This window comes from Merops nubicus, unplaced genomic scaffold, assembly GCF_000691845.1.
Source record: "Merops nubicus isolate BGI_N331 unplaced genomic scaffold, ASM69184v1 scaffold33092, whole genome shotgun sequence".
Taxonomy (NCBI): Eukaryota; Metazoa; Chordata; class Aves; order Coraciiformes; family Meropidae; genus Merops; species Merops nubicus.
The window spans coordinates 1-18890 of NW_008596113.1; the positions used below are offsets into that span (position 1 = coordinate 1).

An 18890-nucleotide genomic window follows, 5' to 3' on the forward strand; every position below is an offset into this window, starting at 1 on the left:
GGAGGAGGAGGCGGAGGAGGAAGGGCAGAGCACCCCTGGAGAGAAGGGGGGCAGCGACCCAGCCCTCGCCTCCCCTACTGGGGCACCGGGAGCCCCGTGGGGCCGAGCCCGGCGGGTCACAGCCCCGGAGGCACAGGGGACACCCAGACGAGAGCCCCAGCGGCACAGGTAAGGCGGGCAGAGGGGAGGAGGGGGCTGGCGAGGCGCGCTGCGGGGCCACACCACGCCTACAGCTCTCCCTTGGGTGGCCACCCACCCACACTGATGGGACACCAGCTTGGAGGCACCAGCTTTCTGCCCTGCTGGGAGGAGCACTGGGGATGTAGGTCTAGAAGGGCTGAGCCTGCCCTTGGCTAGCAGGAGTCCCCATGGGTTTTATTTTTGCCTTGTCTTGGTCTCTGGGTTCTGCATGACATCCCCTTTCTCCATCACCCTTCCATGAAGCGCAGCAAGAGACCAGAGAACTTCAGTGAGAGCTGTGGTAAGGTTTAAGGCTAACAGAAAATACAGATTCTTTGATGTTTTGGTTTTGCCCACAAACTTGTGACAAAACTTAAATTTCTTTTTGCAGCAGACAGCTGAAGGAGCAGGATGGGATGAGAAGGAAGCAGGGCTCAGCCCCCAGCGACTGAAGCTCTTTCTGTGGGTGCAGGTATCTTTACTTCACTTGATTTTTTTACCAGTTTAGACACAAAGGAGTTCCAGCTCCAGTCACAGAAACTGGGAGAAAATGCACTTAGCTCTTAGCCTTAAGGGGCAGCCTTTTTTTAATGAGGGGACACTGCTCTTACATGAAGGCCAGCACCAGGAGCCACTGCTGTCCTGAGCCTGCTGGATCCCAGCCACGCAAAACCTCCCACAGCCACCCCAGTTCCACCAGCAGTTGCCTGGAACAGACCCAACAACCTGGTTTCAGATGATCACATTTGAGTACACACCACACACTTTTATTTCACCAGAGCCCCTCCAGCCCTTCCCTCTGCCCGTGCTGCCTGCACATCCCCGTGAGCTCACACCAGCTTCTCCTGCATCTAGGCCAAGCACACACCCCCTGCCAGTTGTGGTACACACATTGCCTCTCAAAAAGGGGACAGCTAACTCCATGTTCATGGCTTCTTCCTGGCACTGGCCCTATTTACACAGCATAAAGTAAGGTACAGGATAGTCTCCTCCAACTGAGAACAGAGAGGGAAGGGACAACTCTTTGGTACCTAATGAGAGCTGTTGGTTCTCAGAGGCTTGAGAGAAGAGGGAGCAGGACCAGGCTGTGAGCTCGTGTGCTCAGGAGGTGCCACAAACGTGTAGGCTCATGGACAATCCTCCAGGCAGATTCAGGATCATCTGCTGCTGCTCCTCCAGCACAAGAAGAAAGCACAGCCATACCCAAGAGGGATCAGCAGAGCCCAAATTCCTCCTGCTCTCACACTTCTAAGCTTTCCAGCGTGTGGACAGTGCACACAGTCCCAGTTTTGGCAGAGGGAGGAGAGAGGGAGCATGTGCTCTATGCAGATTTCATGGATTGTAGTCACTTCCAAACTAAGCCTATTTAATCAGGAAGAGAAGGGAAAGTGAGAGGGAAAGGACAGGAAGAGGGAACAACACAGGCAGCAGAAAAAATAAGTTTACAATAAAATGATGCTTGCTCCCTTCAGCAGTGGCCACCAGGGTCAGCCCCACTACATGAACATCCCAAGCCCCAGCAGCTGGGGAGCTGGATGAAATACAAACAGACCTGAAAGGAGGAGGGGAGCAGACCTTGCCCCTCTGACCAGCAGCAGAAGGGGGTCGAGCACCACCCTGGCCTGGAAGGGGTCCCCTCCCTCCTGCACAGTGCTGAATGCTATCAGGCAGGAGCCACAGTCCAACAAAATCAAATCCACAGCTACACTGATCCTGATGAGAGCCCTTCTAGGCCCCACGTTACCCTTGGCACACCCTTACAAATGCCAAAGTGGAGAACTCTTCTCTTCAAATTCATGCAGAGCTCAGAGCAGCACTGACTCACTCTGGCATAAGCACCTGCCCTGCAGATCAGGGAGTCGATTCGTGAGAAGTGGAAACAAAAATTCAGCAGGATTTGTTCAGATTTATGAAAGCAGAAAGAAGGACAGATCTCCTGTGGGAGAGGGGAAAAGAAAAAAGACAAGACAGGACATCTGTGTAGGCTCTGGAATCCTCTCCCACAACGCAGCTCCGAGTTCCCTGCTGTGCCAGTCCTGAGGAGGGAAGGAGGGAAGGTCTCTTGTCCCTTACAGCTGGTGGAGGGTTTGTAAGAACACGTGGCGAGCGACTGAACAGGACTCAAATGCACGGTTTGGTCTGGGGAAAGAGAAGAGAAAGATTTAAAACACACTGGGCTTGCATGCCCAAAAGCCTCCACCCTTTTCCCCCTCAGTTAGCTCTTCTGAAACTGCCCCCTCATGGCTGCACAGATCACAGCTTTCCCTTCAGAGCTGGCTGGGGAAAACTGAGTCAGGCAGGAAGACAACAGCATCAGGCCATTTATTTCCACAGGTACAGAAGTCAGCAGCAGATTGTTGATCTCTGCAGCCTGGTGTCTCGTTTTGGGTAGGGCAAAGCAGGTGGGGGTGGAAGCCCCTTTCCCTCCCTTCTGGCAGTGGAGTTTTCCATATAGCTCCACTGTTTAGGGCCCCAAAGCACAAGAGACAAGCCTGATGATACTCAAACCCTTTCCCACCAAGTCATTTGCTATCTATGACCCACCAGTGACTTTGGCCTCAGAGCTTTTTAAGTCTTTAAAAGAGGCCATGTAACCTCCTGCCCTCCCCACCCCTGAGGTCAAGTCACACCTGACTCCCTTTGCTGGGCCACCTTTCAGGGGGCCCTACAAGCAGCCCACAATGGAAACAGAGTCACAGCAGGGTTAACCTGGGGCTAAGCTTCCCCAGCACTCCCATCACCTCCCAGTAACATACATTTCAGTTTCCACAAGCTAACTTGTAGAAAATCCACCCATTAGGGAACTTCCTCCAAAGAATTTTAATCCAATGTTTTCCAGTGGTCTGAGAATGGAAATCATTTTACCCTTCTCCCACTCCACCACAGAAAAATAACCTTTAATCACTAAGAGCAGTGAGGTCTACTGAGTTTGGGACAGAAGGGTCTGCTCTGGTTTAACAGAAGCTGTGCTACAGACTGTTGAAAGAGGTGAGTGCTGTCATCCAGTTCAACAGCAGAGTAGCAAAAAAAGAAAACCCAAACCCAAAAAACCCAACCCTTACAAAAAAAAACCCCAACATCACAACCTCTAACAAGTCACAAGAGGGCAGAGAAACACCCACACACCTTCAGTGTTTCCATTTTAAAAAAAGATGGATTCACAGCACCCTCTCGTGTCCAAAAAAACCCAAGGGGAGGACTGGCAGCAGAGTAAGATGGAGGCTGCTTACAGGGTGGATCCAGAATTCTTATTTTTGAATGCAGAGCACCACTAGATCTGCTGCCCCCTGTGAGAGGCTTGTGGCTCTCAACTCCTACAGAACCTTTCAACAATCTCACTTTCAGAGTCTCTTCTTCCCTCATGTACTTGCAGTGAAATGCTAGCTCTGGATTCAGTGGAATTTATTGATGAATTCATCCAGACCAGAATTTTACTCTGGTCACATACAGCATCATCTACAGATGACAAACATTTACTGGCATTTTGCAGGCCTGGGGGAGGCCTAAGTACACACCAGGAAAGGGGACAAGTGTGTTTGGTGAGCATATTTTAGGACAACATGTCAAACTGAGTTATGAGGCTACTCTAGACACTGGAATCTGACAAGCAATTAAAAGGGTCAAATGCACTGACCCCAAGTCCCCTTTCCTGCATGCCCAGCTCTGAGTGATTTAAATCCTCTGGCTGGAGCTGACAGACACTAGGTGGTACTTGATTTGATCAAGCTTAGTCTCTGCGTAATTAGTGCCTGATGAAGTCAGCCATCATTTTCTTCACCCTTTTAATTTAGAGCTGGCATCAGCTCCTTACACTGTATGTATCCAGTTGATCAACAAGCCAAGGTCACAGGCAGCAGTGTAGGAAACAGCAGAAATCCAGTGACCTGTCTGGACAACTTCACGTGGCAAGTCCTGATACTTCTTGCTTAAACCTATAATGATGGAGCTGAAGGTTTGGGTTGGAAGGGACCTTCAAAATCATCTAGTTCCAACCCCCTGGCATAGGCAGGGACACCTCCCACTGGACCAGGTCACACAAAGCCCCATCCAACCTGGTCTTGAACACTTCCAGTGGTACAGCATCCACAATTTCCTTGGGCAACCTGTTCCAGTCTCTCACCACCCTCATAATGAAGAGCTTAACAAGTTCTGCCCTGCTTCCAGTCTCAGTAGAACTAAGAAAAGACCAGCTACCAATATTTGACTGCATTGCTATTGCCCAGGCTTTGTACTGATGCCTCTGCCTTTTGTCAGCAGAAGACCCAACCTTCAGCATGTTCCCCACACCAGGAAGGCTTAAACCTTGTTTTGGAGCCTCCTTAGAAGCTGCTCTTGCCTGATGTGCCACAATGGCCCATGCTGAGCCAAAACCCCACAGAGTTCCAAAAGGATTTCAGACGTTGTCCAGTTCTGCTTCACATGACAACTTTGGACTGTTTCTCCCCTTCTCTGCTGAAGTCCTTGCTCTTTTGAGGAAAAGACTAACTGCAGTGGTTCTTTCTAAATCACATCAGTGCTAAGATTCTCACTGACTTAATCCAGAGGAGATAGATACACTATTCCTCCACCACTATTCCCCCACTATTGCATTATCTGTGCTTTAAGACACTAAAGAAGGGAAAGCTGCTGGGGGCAGGAGTTGATTCTATACCCAGACAAGAAGTAACAACATTAAATAGAGGCAGGAAATAGAAGCAGCTTCCTCAACACTTATGCTCCCAATTTAGTTCAACAAAAGAGGAAAAAAAAATCACTAGCCATGTTGCTGTCACAGTAGGAACAGTTTCATCTAGGAACACATTCAGTCTGTGTTTTGCAGTGTTTTGATCTGCTGGTGATTCAGTGTTACACAGCAGGAGGACTCAGGTCAAACTCTGCTGACCCACATTCTCAGAAAGAGGATTTGGAGGCCACACTTAGATCCAGGGTGTTCATAGTTCAACTCCAGCAGTGGCTAGAAGCCCAGCAGGCTTCCTCCAGCTCAAAGCCCTCTGCTGTGACTGGCATCAGCCTCTGCTTCAGAGCCAGCTCATCACACGAGTCAGCTTTCCACCATTTCTTCCTTAGGAGCAAGACTTCTTAGTCTAAACTCTGCATTCTGGAGTAAGCAAGATAAAAGTAGAGGCCCAAAGTACTAACGCCTAAATTCCAGAGCAGGTATTGAGTGGGGTTTAACAGAACAGCTGGTTTGTAGCTATCAGCTCAGTGTCACCAGCTCCCTCAGAGAAGGCTGCATGGCAAGGACAATACTCACTTTGTGACAAATGCTAAGAGAACTGGGACCAGTGATTTAGGGAAATAATCCTGCTGGACCATGTGGTTCAAGGTCATAAGAATACCATAGAGGCTTGGGACAGCTTTGATCTTCTCTTCACTCTGAGAAAAAAGACAAGAATTAAGTTAGACAACAGACAGTCACTATTTTATCTAATCCACTACAGTTCAGAGCCAATGAATTCTTTGTTGAATGAAGTGCTGCCACATGCTGCTTTATTTCAGAGGCTACAGAGCAAGCTACCTTTGTCTTGAGGAACATTGCACATAATTTCATGAGCAGTTTTCTCTCCTACAGCACCTAGAACATTCTAGCCATTCACAGCAGCAACAATTGGGAAAGAGAGGTAATGAACTTGCAAGTGAAACAGTCACATCTCAGAGGCCCTGTGTCAAAATGTTCTCTCAGGAATTTCACTGGACTTCAGTTCATGTAGAATTCAGTTTCCTTAATTACAAACATTTTCCTGGTACTGTTCTGCAGCTCATTTTTGTACTACCTCCAGTTCTTTGGCAGGTTTCCTCCAAAACTTTGTGTTGAATTCCCAGAACTGGTCTCAGTTATGCACAGGATAAAGCTGATAATCATCCCTACTGCTGTTCCCTACTTAAATGATGCATAAGTTATTCTTGCTACTAATGTGATGCTAACCTACATGTCCCAACTCTTCCACTGTTTTATTTCTCCACTGCCATGCCAACTAAAGCCCTTCATTCTCTGGGCAGGATCTGGACCTGTGTTCCTGGGTGTATGACCTTGTATTTCATGGTGCCAAGACCATGGCTGCTCTGTGGTTTAGAACTGTCTTGGTTCAAGTTCCCACTCTCAGCTTCTAGGTCTCAAGGCAGCAAGAAACATTAACCTTTGTAGCACAAGTAGCCAGAGGTGCTCCTCAAGTCTGCAGACAGAAACTCTCCCCATTCATTTCACAGAAGGTAAAGCCACAGGTATTCCCATGCAGCGTGCACTGCAGGAGGGTCCTACTGACCCTCAGCAAGTTTATTTCACATAATACCTATCTGACTCTAGTATTTGGCAAAGATAACTCCAAAGCATGAAGTTGAATGCCACTGATCTAGCACAGGTAGCTGGATGTTGAGTTTTAAGCCATATTACTAAGAGGTGCCCTAAAGAAACTAGTAATATTATAGATTAGACTCCTGGACATGGCTTTTTATAGAAACCATAGTCCAGCAGCAGCACTGTTTCCTTCCCTGACTCTCCCTACCTCTGGGGGATGCCAGAATGCAGAGCACACAGAGCTGACACCTCTTTCAGCCTAGTGCAACCTTGCAGTTTGCAGCTTCTGCTGGACCTGCAGGCTTCCATTGTCCCTGGGCACCAGGCATGCACAGGCAGCCAGCAGCTCCCATGGCAACATAATTACCCAAAACCCAACCAGGCCGCTCTTCAGCAGTCCAAACAGACCATGACTTAACTCCTTCCTGCTTCCTCACCTTCAGTAGCCCCATGTGGATCAAGAGGCTTGTGACAAAGGCATCTGAGTTGAATGTGGCAGAAGTGAAGGCTTTCCTCATCAAGGCATCTAAAGAGAAATAAATGCATCATATCAAACAATACAGAAAGGGATGTTCTTATGGATTTGAGGATCAAGATGGATCATACAGGATCTCAGGGAATATCAGCTGTTAGAGAAGTTTTAGGAAGTAATATCTGTTAAGAATCCAGTTGTCTCCACAGTATAATCTCTGAAACACTGAGACAGGTAAAACCCAGTCTTTAAGTGTAAGACCTGATAAAAAGGGAAAAAAAAACACAACACAAAACCACCCAAACAAACAAAAAAATCCCAACAAACCCAAGCGAAAAAACGCTCCCACACTGCCAAGCTTCACATGCAGCTTGACCTCAGTCCTGTGCACCACCCAATGCTGTACCCCATGCATTCGACTGACCTTTCAAAGGCCAACAAGAATTCACCCTTCCTTTGAAACCACAAGGAATGAGAGCATGAGAAAACTCATTCAGCTGTTTCCTGGGCTCCTCAGGACCAGTAATTCTGCCCCAAGCCCCAGGCAAACCAGAGAGGCTTTAGCCTCTCATGTCTAGAGAGTAGGCAAGGCACCTGTTTGGACTTGTGACCACTTTGGTTTCTTCAAATGGGCAGAACCCACCAGAGCAGGTGAGGAACAGTGTCAGGCATTAACCAGGGACCTCACTGATGGTTACTCTTCTGGAAGGAAAGCAATTACTGGGTTCTACCTTTCTTCTTCCTGAAGAAATTAGGGATGTTTCAGACTGATAAGAAGAGACACTAAGAGGTCTCTCTTTACACTCTCTTAATATCACACTGGAGGAGCAACTTTCTGCCAAATACTTTAAAATAAACAGCCTTGAAAAAGTAACTGGCCTTGGAACACAGAATACTGGCTCCTAGCAGCATCAAGGAGATAAGCAAGAGCAGCACAGGTCCACTAAGAGCAACCACAGACATCATCAGGCTTTAGAAGCACAAGATATACCAAGTTCAGAATCGATCCCTACTTCCACTCCCCACAGCAGCATGGCACAGCCTGGTACTTTGTTATCTGGGGTGTCCTACTGCCAGGGACAAAGGAGCCCCAGGGCCTGGCCCCCACACATCACACTGGCATCCCTGAACACCAAAGCAGGTCACCCCATGAAGGGAAGAAAGGCCCAGTCACCTGTTGTATCCTGCACTGCTGTTTTCACTGCAGCATCATCTTTGAAGAGAGAGGATACCCTTAGGAGAGTTGTAACTACTTTCTCTACGTCAGATATATCTGTCTGAAAGACAAGAAAAAAGAAAATTTAAAGAAATCAAGGGCAAATCAGTTCACTGCTCACCAGTTACAGAAGATGGGTCTCTGCAAGGGCTGTTAGGCCTCCAGTTGATTGTCAGTTTTGCCTCAGCCATATCACAAGGCATAAGCAACACTGAAAAAGTTACTCTGTGTGGAAGCTCTGATGCCAGTATAGGCCTTAACTGCATCATCTGCTTCTATAAGGTTCCTCAGACCACTGGGGAGAAGATGCAAATCAGGTCTCAACAGAGAAAAAAAAGTCATTGCCTCTGTCAACTAGATTCTTCTGAGAGAGCATCAAGCAGAGAAGAGCAGCACCCTCACCTACCTGCTGAGCTATCAGCACAGGGCACTTTGGTCCCAGCCGCAGCAGCTTCTCTGGGGAGGGGAAGGCCAGGAAGGTGGCAATGTCCACGGGAGGAGATGGCACTGGGCTCGAGTCCTGAAACAGCCACCATTCACCTCAGGTTTACTCTTGGAAGTAAATAAATGAGTTCAGCAGCAAAGCCACACAGGACAGGTCAGGACAGAGGTACAGCAGGTCAGCAGTTGTTCTGCTTGAGGCTGGAATGAGCCCCGAGCTGGAACAGGCAGAATGTGCCAGTACAACTGCCTGGCATCACACATACAAGGTTCCCACCATCTTCTGGATGACCTGTGTTTGCTGCAGCTGCTTCTCAGCTTTTCCCTCCATAATGTGTGTGCACATGCACTCTAACATGTTTCCAAGTCATCCCTTTTCTTTATTTCCTGCAGGGGATCTCCCTGGCTGTTACTACAGGGCCAGCCCACACAGGAAGGTGAGCTCCTGCCAGCACTCCCAGTTCAGACTCCCTCCAGATCTCCTGCCCTCCTTTGGTCTCCCCTCCAGCTGAGCAAACAGGAATGCAACTGGAAGTTTACCTGTGAATCAATTATCTTCTTAGAAGTCAGCAGCTCCTGTTCTCCCTGTCCCCTCTCCTTCAGCTGTTGCTGTTCTTCCTCCTCCTCTTCCTCCTCCTCTTCATCTTCATCTTCCCTATCTCGATTCTCCTCATCTCCTTCATCATCGCTAAGGTTTGGGAGTTGTGTCACGTTAATTATTACACACTTGCAATTACCATACACTGCAACCCAAACAGCCTTTCAAGAACAAAAAAGCACCCACCCCTCAGGTCTTACTGAGAAGTTCCTCTCCACCTCCACCAGCCTGAGAGGACACTCAGGCTTCAGTCACTGAGTTAACAGCAGCAAGCAAATAGCAAGGGATGCAATCAATACCCACCACCAAGATAAGTCCATCCATGGGAATGAGAGACAGGCTCATCCTGCTCATGGAATCCTTTGACTCTGCTCCACATCATACTCACACCCACAGCCACCCACAACATTACAGTGCTTATTTTAAAGCAGATAGGTGAATAAATGAACAGATGAAAACTGCTGAAAAATGTCCAGTTCCAGTTCTGGCCCCCTGCCTACCTCAGAGGTCCCAGCACAGCTGCCATATTGAAGCCTTCAATGATCTCCTGGACTTGCTCACACCCCTCTTCTCCCAGACAGTTGCCTAGGTTGACAGAAGAAAGGGAGCAGACTTAACAGATGGCACACAAGTTTGGTTTTGAGGATTTAGCTGTATATTCTTGTCTGCCTTATTCCTGAAGTTGAACAGTTCTCAGTCATTTCTACACAATACCTTAGAGGCAGCAATGCAGATCTCAGCTGAGAGTCAAGCAGTTGTTTAACAACTGTCTTGGCTCACTAGAAAAGAACTCATTCTGCTCAGCAATTTTACTTTCATATATTTCATTTTATTACTATTTTCATTACAACTGTTTTAGTTTTCCAATCCATAACTCTCTCCCTTATTCCATTTCTTGTCCCCTTTAGGAGAGGGTTTAGTAGAGAGCATCAGTCATTAGTCTAGTGACCAGCCCAGTCCTAACCCTTAAACTTCACCAGCACTGCACAATGGTTGGAGACAAATCACCTAATTGTTCAGTGTCTTTGTGAGACTTCCTGCTAGTTCAGTGAACAGCTCTTGTTCTCAGTGATTCTAAAGCAGATTCAGGGCACAGCACCACTGCAATGCAGTGACCCAAGGTGTGAACAGCAAAAGCCAACGCTGGTCAAAGTTCTCCCAGTCTTCTGCAGAGATGCACACAGAGGTTTTTGTTTGTAAGTGTGAAATACTGAAAGCATTTAGGTATCAATTTAAATTCTTTCCACCTTACACGATGTACCAAAACTGCTTAGCTTTAACAATTAACTGAGTTCATGGCTTAAGAAAACTTTCAGGGTCTGCTTCCTGTCCTGAGATCATCCAAGTTCAGCCACTCAGAATACTGTTTTTCAAATGCTGACAACTGTAAGACCAGAACATGTTACTGTCAACATTTCTTCCTCATGGTTTATTGTTGCAGCCAGGCTAGACATGCTTTGATAAGCTTCCATACCATTGAGATCCAGCTTCTCCAACTCTGCCTTATCTTCAATGGCTTCAGCAACAATCAGAGCAGCGTCTCGTTTGATCTCACAGAAGGACAAATTCAGTTCCTAAGGAGGAGAACAACATTTGTTTGCAGAATTCCTATTAACATCTAGCATACCCATAAGCTTCCTGTGCTCACAAGTGTTATGGAAAGACTAATTTGAAGAGGCTTTTAGCAAAAAAAAAAGTAATTTTAATTGAAAATAACACCTGAAACATACTCCTACTTTATACCTAAGAGGGATATTTTGAACCATACTCATGTTAGGAGCACCACTACTGAAGGTAAGCACTTCACTACAACAGCCCATCTAAAAGGCAGCAGACATTTCAGTCCTTAGCAATCAGCTGACTTAGCTGAGATTTTCACTGATTCAAGGGTCATAAGAGCACTGCAGAATTCAAACACCAGTACGTCTTACTGAGAAAGGGTAGCTACTGTACTAAACAGACTGCACATTTGCTTTTCAACACTCAGCTGGCAAGTTAAGGCCTTCAAAAGAAACTAGGAGCAGCACTGCTTCTGATCAACAACACAGCCAGCAGAAAAACACCATGGGCAGACTAGTAAGAGTGAAGTTATTCAACAGCCAGGCACCATCTGCCACCATTCCACACTGTGCTCAATCCATCCCTTCTGAGAAGGGATTTAATATGAATAGCAGAAAGGAAGCAGTCCTTGAACAGAAGGAATCAGCTGCCATTGCTTCATCCTACCCTCCCTAACCACTTCTGCTTCAGCAAAAAAGGATTTAACTTCTGGCTGTTCAATAGCCCCCTTAGAATCCTTGAGTCTTCCTGGGAGATTCAGATATAAGTTCCAGCAGAACCAGCAGAGGTCTGAGCAAGGGATCTCACACCACAAAATAATAGACACAAAGAAATATCAGGATTCAGCTGAATTATCTTTGAGTAAGTTTGCAAAATTAGCAGTTGTGTTCAGCATCTCTCCAGCACAGCTGTGACTTGTGGGAGGTGTTTCTAGAGACCCTCATCTACTGACATTACTGACTGGACTTGGGCCTGTCTAGAATGCTGTCAAGCCTAAGTCCTGTGCAAATACCTGTGCCAAAAAAAAAAAAACTAAAAATATTTTGACCTTTGATACATTCCCTAACACAGAAAAAGCATTCACTGTATGAACTCTGAAATGCTGAAGAGTTTACAAGCTGTTCATGAGAAGGAACATCCCAGTCTCTGCTCAGGATGCTCTGAGAGGTTCTAAAATCAGATACATACACTACCAGATTTCTGGAATAGCACTTGCTGAGCTGAACCAACAGCTTCAAAACCATCAAGGGGAGTTTAAACAGATCACTGGGACACAGTCTGCTCAGTGCTTTCAAGTTGTGAGCACAGAGGCTGCACTGAAGTGACCCCAGCTTCAAAATAATCGGTCACAGTAGGAGAACGGGCAGAAAAACAGGAAATGGGAAACCAAACATCTTCCAAATTCAAGAGATTCAAAGAGAACAGGGAGAAGACAATACCTTTAGTTTATGAAGCCCTTCTTTGACAGCATCAGCGATGGCCACGGCGCCCTTTGAACGCACCAGGCAGTCCCCAAAGTTGATGACTTCAACTTGCCGAAGCACCTTCAGGGTCTGCAAGACAGCACAGGCTTGAGAGGACAGACAGACAGGTAGAGGGATGTCCTCCCACTCCCACAAGGGCCACCCTTCCCACTGCAGCATGGCCTGCAGCTCCACCAGCCCAGAGGGGTTAATGCTAGCTAGATTCAGCAGACTGGGAAGAAGAGAAACCCAAAGGAAGGGCTTAGCACAGCTCACCTCTGCCATGGCCACGCCTCCTTTCTCTGTGAAGGTGTTGTCATTCAAGTTTATAACCTTAAGCAGGGGGTTGATGGCAAAGGCCTGGGCCAGCGCTGTGATGCCAGGATGGTTAATTCCATTCTGTGGCATATGGACCTCTTCTAGGGTCCCAATGATCTGGGAAAGGATGCAGATGAAAAAAACAGCTGTTAGGAGACATACTTCAGCTCAAGAATACACTGCTCCACTCTAGGATTTGCTTAAAATTGTCTTCCTCTAACTCAGACCTCCACTAGCTCTTCCATATAGATTGTTACCAGTGACTGTCACAGATCTAAGTGAATTGCCAGGCTCGTGGCAGGTGTCAGATAAACGTAAAGCCCTGATTCCAAGAGTCACAAGTAGCATCCTCCCAGCACGCCTGCTCTACATACCCTAAAACCAGAGCTCTTCACCTGTGCTTCAACAACACTGAAACAGACCAAGCAACATCACTGGATACAGCATTTTTCTAATTAAGGTCTACATTTTGCCCTGACTGCAGAAGCAAACCCACAAGAAAATTAGTATGAGTACTATTTGTGGACTAACCAGCACAGAACACAGGAGTGAACCCACCCTGGTAGTGCCATTCAGTTGAATTCCTCATGAATAACTCCATGTGCCTCTCAAGTATTTCAGAAGTCTTATTTTTGCCACTGCCTCCACGCTGATCCAAACTGTGTGCATCATCTTTAAGGTCAGTATCCAAGCACACCTTGCTCCTCTTTGCTGTCAAGAAGTACTTACCCCAAAGGCTTCAGCCAGGGCAGTGGCACCATCATTCTCCAGACGGTTTCTGCCAGCTACAAATATTTTCAAAGCAAGAGGCTTGCCCTGGGCACTCGATTTCCTGTGACCCTCTTTCAGAGCAGCTGCCAAAATCTAGTGATAAAAACAAGCAGTTTATAACAACCTCAGCATCTCATTCTGTGAGAATCCAAATGGGGTTTGTACCTCCAGCTCTCAGTACGCTCTCTTGGTGTGGAATCTAATGTTTAGGATAGAACTGTTTTCCTACCCTGGAAAAACAAATGAGCTTTTCATACTTCAGAAATTTATCCATGAAAACAAGTAGAGGGAAGAGATCTTGTGACTGGAGAAATGGGCCAACAAGAATCTCACTAAGTTTAAAGGGAAATGAGAAGTCCTGCAAATGGAGAGGAAGAGCCCCACATACCAGCACAAGCTGGGGGCAAACAGCTTGGCAGAGAAGAACCTGGGGGTCCTAATGGGGGAGAAGCTGACTATGAGCTGGCAGCTCAAAGTCTACCAGGAAAAGCCTTGGGAAAGGCCACTGTCAGCAGGTCAAGGGAAGAAACTCTTCTCTGCTCAGCCCTGTGAAACACCCAGGTACTGTGTCTAGTTCCAGACTCCTACACAGACATAGTGGGGTGAGCCTAGCAAAGGGTCCCAAGGATGATTAAGGATTTTGAGAATTTTACATACTGTGGGAGTGCTGAGAGCTGAGATTAAGGCTGGAGAAGAGAATGGTCTGGGGGAGATCTCATCCATGTGCAAGAACAGCCAGAAGAACAGGAGGGGGGGCAGTGGGGGTGTAAAGGCAGAGCCAAGTGCATGCAAACAGAGGCAGATAAAATGCCATTTAAACAACCTTTTTTATTGTGAGGGTGAACTAACACTGGGATAGACTCTCCAGAAAGCCTGTGAAATCTCCATCCTTTGAGATATTCAAAGCCTGACTAGACACAGCCCTGAGCAACCTGGTCTAGATGCCTTGAGCAGGGGAGTCAAACTAGACAATCAAAGATCTGTGATGCTGTGTAGGGCAGTATGAAGCCAAGTCCTGGCTCTGCCCTCCTACCCAAAAAAAGGAGGTGACCCTTACCTTGCCACCCCCAATGCCCATGCCACAGTTATTGAGCTTGAGCTCCTGCAGGGTGTAGCAGGAGGGGCTCTTGAGCAGCGCCTCGAAGCCACGCACACCATCAGGCCCAAAGGCATTGTCACTCAGGTCCAGTTCCACCAGCTGGGCTCCAGCAGTGATCACTGCATCCCCCAGAGAGATCTGCAAGGAAACAGAGGGCAGTGGGTGGGTGGGTGCGTGGGAGGGAGGGGGTTGACTTTTAGCAACAGCATCACTGCAGTGGCTAAGGTACAACGGCGACGCTGTAAAAAATTTCCACTTTGAAGCCATTCAGCTGAATCACATGGGAAATAAAACTTCACAGCAAAAGCCAGAGAACAGGTTGAGGAAATTAAGCTAAAGAGAACCATAGGGCAGTTACCAGAAAGTTATCCCATGCCTTTGGGTCAAATGTACATTTTTCAAAGCGAGTCTCCCCCTCTCTACACAGCTAAAAGAAATACTGCTTGGGTTCTGTTGAGTTTCTCATGTTCTTGATTCACAGGACTAAAGGAGACAGAGAGCTCTGTAGTGTATTTGGAAGAGAGAGACATGTGCTTTTATTTAGAAAGCTTAGTTCCCATTCTATCTATCAAATCATGAGGATGTTCTGCTCAGTGACAAGCTTCTTCACTAGCATGGACTTGCACTTGGCCTTCTACCAACTCTTCTCCACCTTGTCCAGAAGGAGCAAGGAAGAATCACTTGCCTCTTTTGAGACACTAGAGAAAGATGAACTCTGTGCTAAAAATCACACTCCCACAAAAAGCATGACAGGTGAGAAAAGTTCTATTACTCAGAATTCTCAGGTCTAGTTTTTACTTACCAAAGCAGGAGGGATCTCAGACCTCAGTCTCCCTGTGAACATGTCACCCCAATGACACCTCTAAAATAAGAAACATACAGATAGGAACCATTAAAAATATTTGGGACAACACAGTTGTAGGGAGGTTAACACATACAAGTTGCATCACATCCCTGGAGACAGCTTAATCCTGCCTGCCCACCCTTGGGCTTGCCCTCTGATTGTACCAAAGAGCTCCAAGAACTAATGCTACAATTACTTCACTTGCTAGGACATAAAGCCACTGATATGTGGCAAATAACACTATACAAGAATCCTTGCTCTCATTCAAGCTGGAATTTTCTCAGCAGAAATGAATTCCCACAGGGAAAAGCAGCAGGAAACTGAAGGATACATTAGGAATGCAGATTTTACTTAAGGTATGGAGCTCAACAACACAATCTTGCTTGAAAAGCCACACTTGGGTGACCAGCATGAATGTTTCACACTTCTCCTGCATGGGACAGCACCTCCAGCAGCACAGCAGCCTCCTAACATTCTAGCACAGCAGCAGGGAAACAGCTTGGACATGGAAAAACCTCCTGGTGTATTTCCTCCATTATCTCTTCCCTATGCAGGCATTGCCTGAAGACTCATTCTTCAGGTCTGATCATTCTCCAGAGGACACCACCCAGCTTGTCCATTAGAATTTAGGTTCTGTTGCCACAGCTTTGTTACAAATGCTTCCTCTGCAGAGGCTCTTCCTTGCCTAGCTTCCCAGCTTTAAGACTGGGAGTGTTCTGAGGAGCTGCAGTTGGGAATGCAGAAAGCATTCCCACTACCCCAAAGTCCCCAAGTTCTGCCACATTTTCACATGGTCATTCTTCCTACTGGAACAACCACCAGGCAAGCTTTGGGTCTAACTCAAGGCAGGCTACTGCAGGAAGAGCACAGGGAGGCCTTCCTTATTTCTGTACTACTACTTCTCCACCACCACCCACTTGAGGATCTCACCTTGAGCTCTGATTTCTTCTCCAAGGCTTTGGCAATGACCTTTGCTGCCTCCACACCCACCGTGTTGCCTTCCAGACTCAACACTTCCAGGTCATCACATTCCTCAATTTCCTTGATCACTGCTTCAGCTGCAAAAAAGCAGAGAATTGTTGGACTTTTAACTATCATCTTAGGTACCCCAGGAACACTGTGCAGCAACACATCCTTAACTCCACCACTAGGGAAAACAGCAGAGCAACACTACTGGGAAGAATCCTGAAACAGCAATGGATAACAGAGCTAAAATGTCAAGCCCCTAGGGAGAACATTCCCCCTTCCCCACCCTGCCTTTTCATAAGTTATTTCTAGTTTTATTATTTCTATTCTCCAATAGCCACCCTCCTATTTGTCCCCTACTTCCTAAAGAAGATTCCTCTGCCATTCAGCAGCTAGTTTAGGAGCCAGAGGGTCTGTGCCTGCAAAGCCACAAGGACTAAGCTAAAAGTTGATGGGAATCAGTGCCACAAACAGGGAAAAATTCCCCCGGCAAAGCAGATGTCTGTCAGGGTGGAACAATTGAACTCCAGAGCAATCCTATGCAAGGCAGGAGCAGGCTGCAGACTCTCTCCAGTCCCTGGGTGCTTGTTACCAGTTCTCAGTTCCAAAGCCTCTCCCCACAGTTCACTGGCTTTGCACTACACTGGAATTTTTTACCATAAGGGTGGTGAGACACTGGCACAGGTTGCCCAAAGAGGTGGTAGATGCCCCATCTCTGGAAATATTCAGGAGCAGGGTGGATGGAGCTCTGAGCAACCTGGTCTAGTTGAAGATGTCCCTGCTCACTGCAGTGTGGGTTGGACTGGATGATCTTTAAAGGTCCTTTCCAACCCAAAACTTTCTATGATACTAAAACAGCATATAAAAGAGCATCACCTTTGGAATCAGTAGAAAAGGCATGACTACAGCCAATAACCTCTGAAGAACATGCTGTTTCCTGATGTGGCAGAGATGCTGATCTAAGAATATATATATTCTTCAAATATTTACTACATTATCAGACATTTTTAATAGGGAAACACATAAAAATAGAGATACTCTGGAAAAAAAAAAAAACAATTGATCAGAATTAAGGAAGAAACTGGACTACTGCAGCAGACCAATGTATCAGCCCACTCCCCTGTGCAGGTCTTTGAAGCAGCTCTTTGTTCCAAGTGCTGTCAGGCACTTGCTTACTTTTTAAAAAGGAGCACTGACTTCTAATGCACAGCAACTGCCAAAAGCACTTGGAGAGAACTGGAAGGAAACAAGAATCACCCAGCAGAGAGCCAAATGCCAAGTCTGCCAGCTGTAGCACTGCCAGTGGAGCAGGTCAGAGCAGGGTACAAGGAGGGAAGGAAACGTCTCTATCAGAAGCAGCTGTAGCTGAAAGACTCCTCCATTCTGCCAACTTGTCCATGCAGGATTAGCAGGAAGTTTACCACAAGGCTTTAGAATTTCAGGAGGAGGATTCCCAAACACAAGGGTCTTTTCTCTTACCATCTCCAGCCGTGTCCAGTTTAAGGGCCCGGTCTTTGAAGCTCAACTGTCCACCACCCACTGTGGTTTTGGCAAGTGACTCTGCGAGCTTGGCAATGTCTTCTGATGCCATCTTTCTGCTTTTCTAAATGTTAAGAGCTGTCAATATAAAAGAGCAAGGCACAACACAACCTCTATGAATAATATGTATTTGAATACTAATGTGGGTGTTGTTCCTAAGGTATCTAATTCAGTTTTCAGTGTCATTAGTGTTTCCCCAATATCTCAAAGCCAGCCAGTCAGATGGTGCTGATTCTTCCACTACTGACAAGATTTGCATTTTGATGGCCTTGATATGCTTCATAAATAACCAGCAGCAAAAACTATGGACTGAGGCCACGTTAAGACATACTCTTTGCACAACACTTCTGCAATTAAAGCATTCTTCTCTCCCCAAACCCCATCCTTTACACATCACACATCTTCCTTTCCAGTGACAGCCCCAGCAGTGCCCTCAGCAGCATAGTTCTAGAAGCACTGAGCTGCTGAAAACCTCACGTGTTTTGCACACAAAACTCTCTCAGGTTTGGGGCTTCTCTTTCCTTTTGGATGTCCCACGTGGATTTGTCACACACAAAGAGGGTGATCTTACACTGAGGATAGATTAGGTAATGCTTTGCCTCAAGGCACAGGTCTGAGTCTAGCCAGGCCTAGCAGCATCTGCATGCTATAATTTCATAAATATCAATCACTGATACCTAGCTGCGAAGTGTTTGCCTTCGGTTTCCCCAGAGTACAGCTTCTCTTCAGCTTTCATTAGCTTTACTTGTGCTTTTGGACACAGGGGAATAAAAACATCCCCAAGGCTGATCCACATCACTTCTCTAGGATGACTGTCTCCCCAAGTAGGTGCTGCCAGCATAGAGATGCTCACAGAACTCACTCCACCCCCCCCCCAGACTGATGGAGACTCCCAACCTCTGCCAATCCAGCACCCAGGAGGAGGAAAGAGAAGACACCCTCCAACCTCTGGAGGCTTTACTAGACAGGAACAAAAGTGAGGATCCAAAGATGTCAGACTGTTCACCCAGCTCAATTATTATGTTAATTTTTAAATACCTCATCATCCTGTTTAAAAAAAGAGTTTTGTTCTACTGTGATGTTCTTCTACACTCTACAAGTGTACTCACTCCCTTTGCTTCTCTTTCC

At 46.8% G+C, this 18890-nt stretch overlaps 1 protein-coding gene across 1 annotated transcript; it reads right to left on the bottom strand.

Moving 5' to 3' along the window:
* Positions 1–2249: 2249 nt before the first annotated feature.
* RANGAP1 (Ran GTPase activating protein 1) lies at positions 2250–17841 on the bottom strand. The gene is made up of 15 exons (XM_008936290.1): positions 17703–17841; positions 16188–16315; positions 15216–15275; positions 14372–14551; positions 13273–13407; positions 12502–12660; positions 12202–12315; positions 10677–10776; positions 9703–9787; positions 9145–9292; positions 8570–8683; positions 8122–8224; positions 6913–7001; positions 5435–5556; positions 2250–2319 (listed from the first exon to the last, which is right to left on the bottom strand). Exons 1-15 carry the CDS (start codon positions 17812–17814, stop codon positions 2250–2252), a joined length of 1719 nt encoding a protein of 572 aa, XP_008934538.1. The 5' UTR covers positions 17815–17841.
* Between the last annotated feature and the right edge of the window lie 1049 nt (positions 17842–18890).